General features: G+C 37.5%; 1 protein-coding gene across 1 annotated transcript; it reads left to right on the plus strand.

Annotated features, from left to right (window-relative positions):
* Positions 1-291: 291 nt before the first annotated feature.
* Positions 292-1,320, plus strand: LOC115877946. Its single transcript, XM_030894295.1, has 3 exons — positions 292-522; positions 679-1,018; positions 1,151-1,320. The coding sequence occupies exons 1-3, from the start codon at positions 292-294 to the stop codon at positions 1,318-1,320; spliced, it is 741 nt and encodes a 246-aa protein (XP_030750155.1).
* The last annotated feature ends 752 nt before the right edge of the window (positions 1,321-2,072 follow it).

Below are 2,072 nucleotides of genomic sequence, written 5' to 3' on the forward strand. Positions count from 1 at the left end.
GACAACTAAAGAGACAGCTTTATTTACTTAGAAATCAACGCCAATCCAGCACAATATTTTTTCTACTCGTAATAAATTCCTTGAAATAATAATTTCTGAATATTTTTTAAAACGTAACTCGCTATGGAAAAAAATATTGTTTTATACACGGCGATAAAATTGCATTATCGTTTCGCGAAACTAATTCACTCGCGATTTCATCGCTCCTGAATTAATCTTTTCGGTCGACGATAAAATACCATTTTATCGTCTTGTATAAAAAAAAACAGAGGCATTAGTTTGACAAGCTCAATGGGAAGGTTGTATGGCAGTATATTAAAAGAGAGAGTTTTTGAAGAAATAGAAGAACAAGGTGGTTTACGCGCTGGGCGTTCTTGTACAGACAACATATTTGTGTTACAACAAATAATTGAAAAAAGGAGAGCTCGAAATTTGGACACGCATCTGGTATTTATAGATTTAGAGAAAGCCTATGACACGGTGCCTTTGAAGAAATTATTTGAAATCTTGGTTGAAACAAATGTGAGTAAAACATATATCAATGCAATCTGGAATATGTACAAAAATCCAAAAAGTATGATTAGACAGGGGAAGTTCCTATCGGAATCCTTCCTGACATCTAAAGGACTTAGACAGGGGTGCAGTTTATCACCTACCTTATTTAAAATATATATACAGGAGGCATTGAAAAACTGGAGAAGGAAGAGTAGAGCTATGGGAATAGAGATTGACAACCACTGTCTATCGACCTTGTTCTTTGCAGACGACCAAGTTATTGTTGCAGGTTGTGAGGAGGATGCCGACTATATGTTGAGGAAACTTGATGAAGAATACGACAGATGGGGACTCAATATCAACCTCACAAAAACCGAATACCTGAAAGTAGGAGAAGAACAAACTGAAGATCCTAAACTACACATACATGAAATTAAAAGATGTAGCGAATATAAATATTTAGGAAGTATTATATCTGAAGAAGAGAACTCCAAGAAAGATATACATAGTAGAGTTCAACAAGGTAAGAAAGTAATCGGTCTTTTAAACCCTCTCCTGTGGTCAAATAAAACATCCATCCAAACAAAGATAAGGATTTACAAAGCAATCGTAGATCCAATTTTAACATACGGTGCCGAATGCTGGTAATTTACAGCAAAAGAAAGAAGGATGGCGAGTCAGTGGAGATGGACTTTCTCAGAAGAGTATGTCGCATATCAAGGATGGCACACATTAGAAATGAGGAGATCAGGCAAAGAACAAGGCGAATATATACCAGCACCGACAACATCGAATCGAGACAGCTACTATGGTATGGGCACGTAAAAAGAATGGGAGAGGAAGATGACCAAAAAGGGCAATGGAGTATCGTCCCCAAAGCAGAAGGAAAAGAGGAAGACCTACAACTACGTGGTTAGATGGAGTAGACCAGTATATGAGAGACAGAGCTATTAACCAGGAAGAATGGCAAAATCGAGCAATATGGAGGTCGAAATGCGGGATGCGGCAGAAGCTGTAGGACCCCCGCTTTATATATATAAAAAAAAACTAATACTGAGGACACCTGACCACGAGGACACAGGTACCCACGAGGAATTAAGAGACCTAGAGGAAGACCAAACTTGAGATGAGACTACAAAGAGAATCTCCAAAAAAATCCTATATGGGTATTTCACCACTGCAAGAAAATCTACAAAATAAAATAGGTATTTTCTGTAAACACTGCTGCGTTAACCCAACGGAGGCTAATTGTCAGCGGTTAGGTTTACTGATAAACAAATTTGCCTAACGGACAAAACAATGCTTAACGTTTTGGAAAGTTTATCTCTTTCCGTCGTCGGAAGCAAAAAAATTCAAAGAATAAAAAAATATATACAATAATGCTACTATTTGAGAACACTTTAGTTTTTTAAAACAGATACGTCTACAAAACCGTTGACGTTCTGTTAAAATGACATTATATTATGTTAAACTTTAAAATTGGCCGGCCGTAGCTCCAGCGTTAGTGTGTCGATCTGCGGAGCAGAAGGTACTGGGTTCGATCCCCAGCCAGTACGGTCGCTTTATCTATTTAAATA

The sequence above is a fragment of the Sitophilus oryzae genome, unplaced genomic scaffold (assembly GCF_002938485.1).
Source record: "Sitophilus oryzae breed Bouriz unplaced genomic scaffold, Soryzae_2.0 scaffold_1499_pilon_pilon, whole genome shotgun sequence".
Taxonomy (NCBI): Eukaryota; Metazoa; Arthropoda; class Insecta; order Coleoptera; family Curculionidae; genus Sitophilus; species Sitophilus oryzae.

Bases quoted from the DNA above. Each gene is read 5' to 3' on its own strand.
- LOC115877946 (XM_030894295.1), top strand. From the start codon at position 292: ATGGGAAGGTTGTATGGCAGTATATTAAAAGAGAGAGTTTTTGAAGAA. The intron at 523-678 runs GTGAGTAAAACA...ATATATATACAG, and splicing joins AAATCTTGGTTGAAACAAAT to GAGGCATTGAAAAACTGGAG. The intron at 1,019-1,150 runs GTAAGAAAGTAA...GGTAATTTACAG, and splicing joins ACATAGTAGAGTTCAACAAG to CAAAAGAAAGAAGGATGGCG.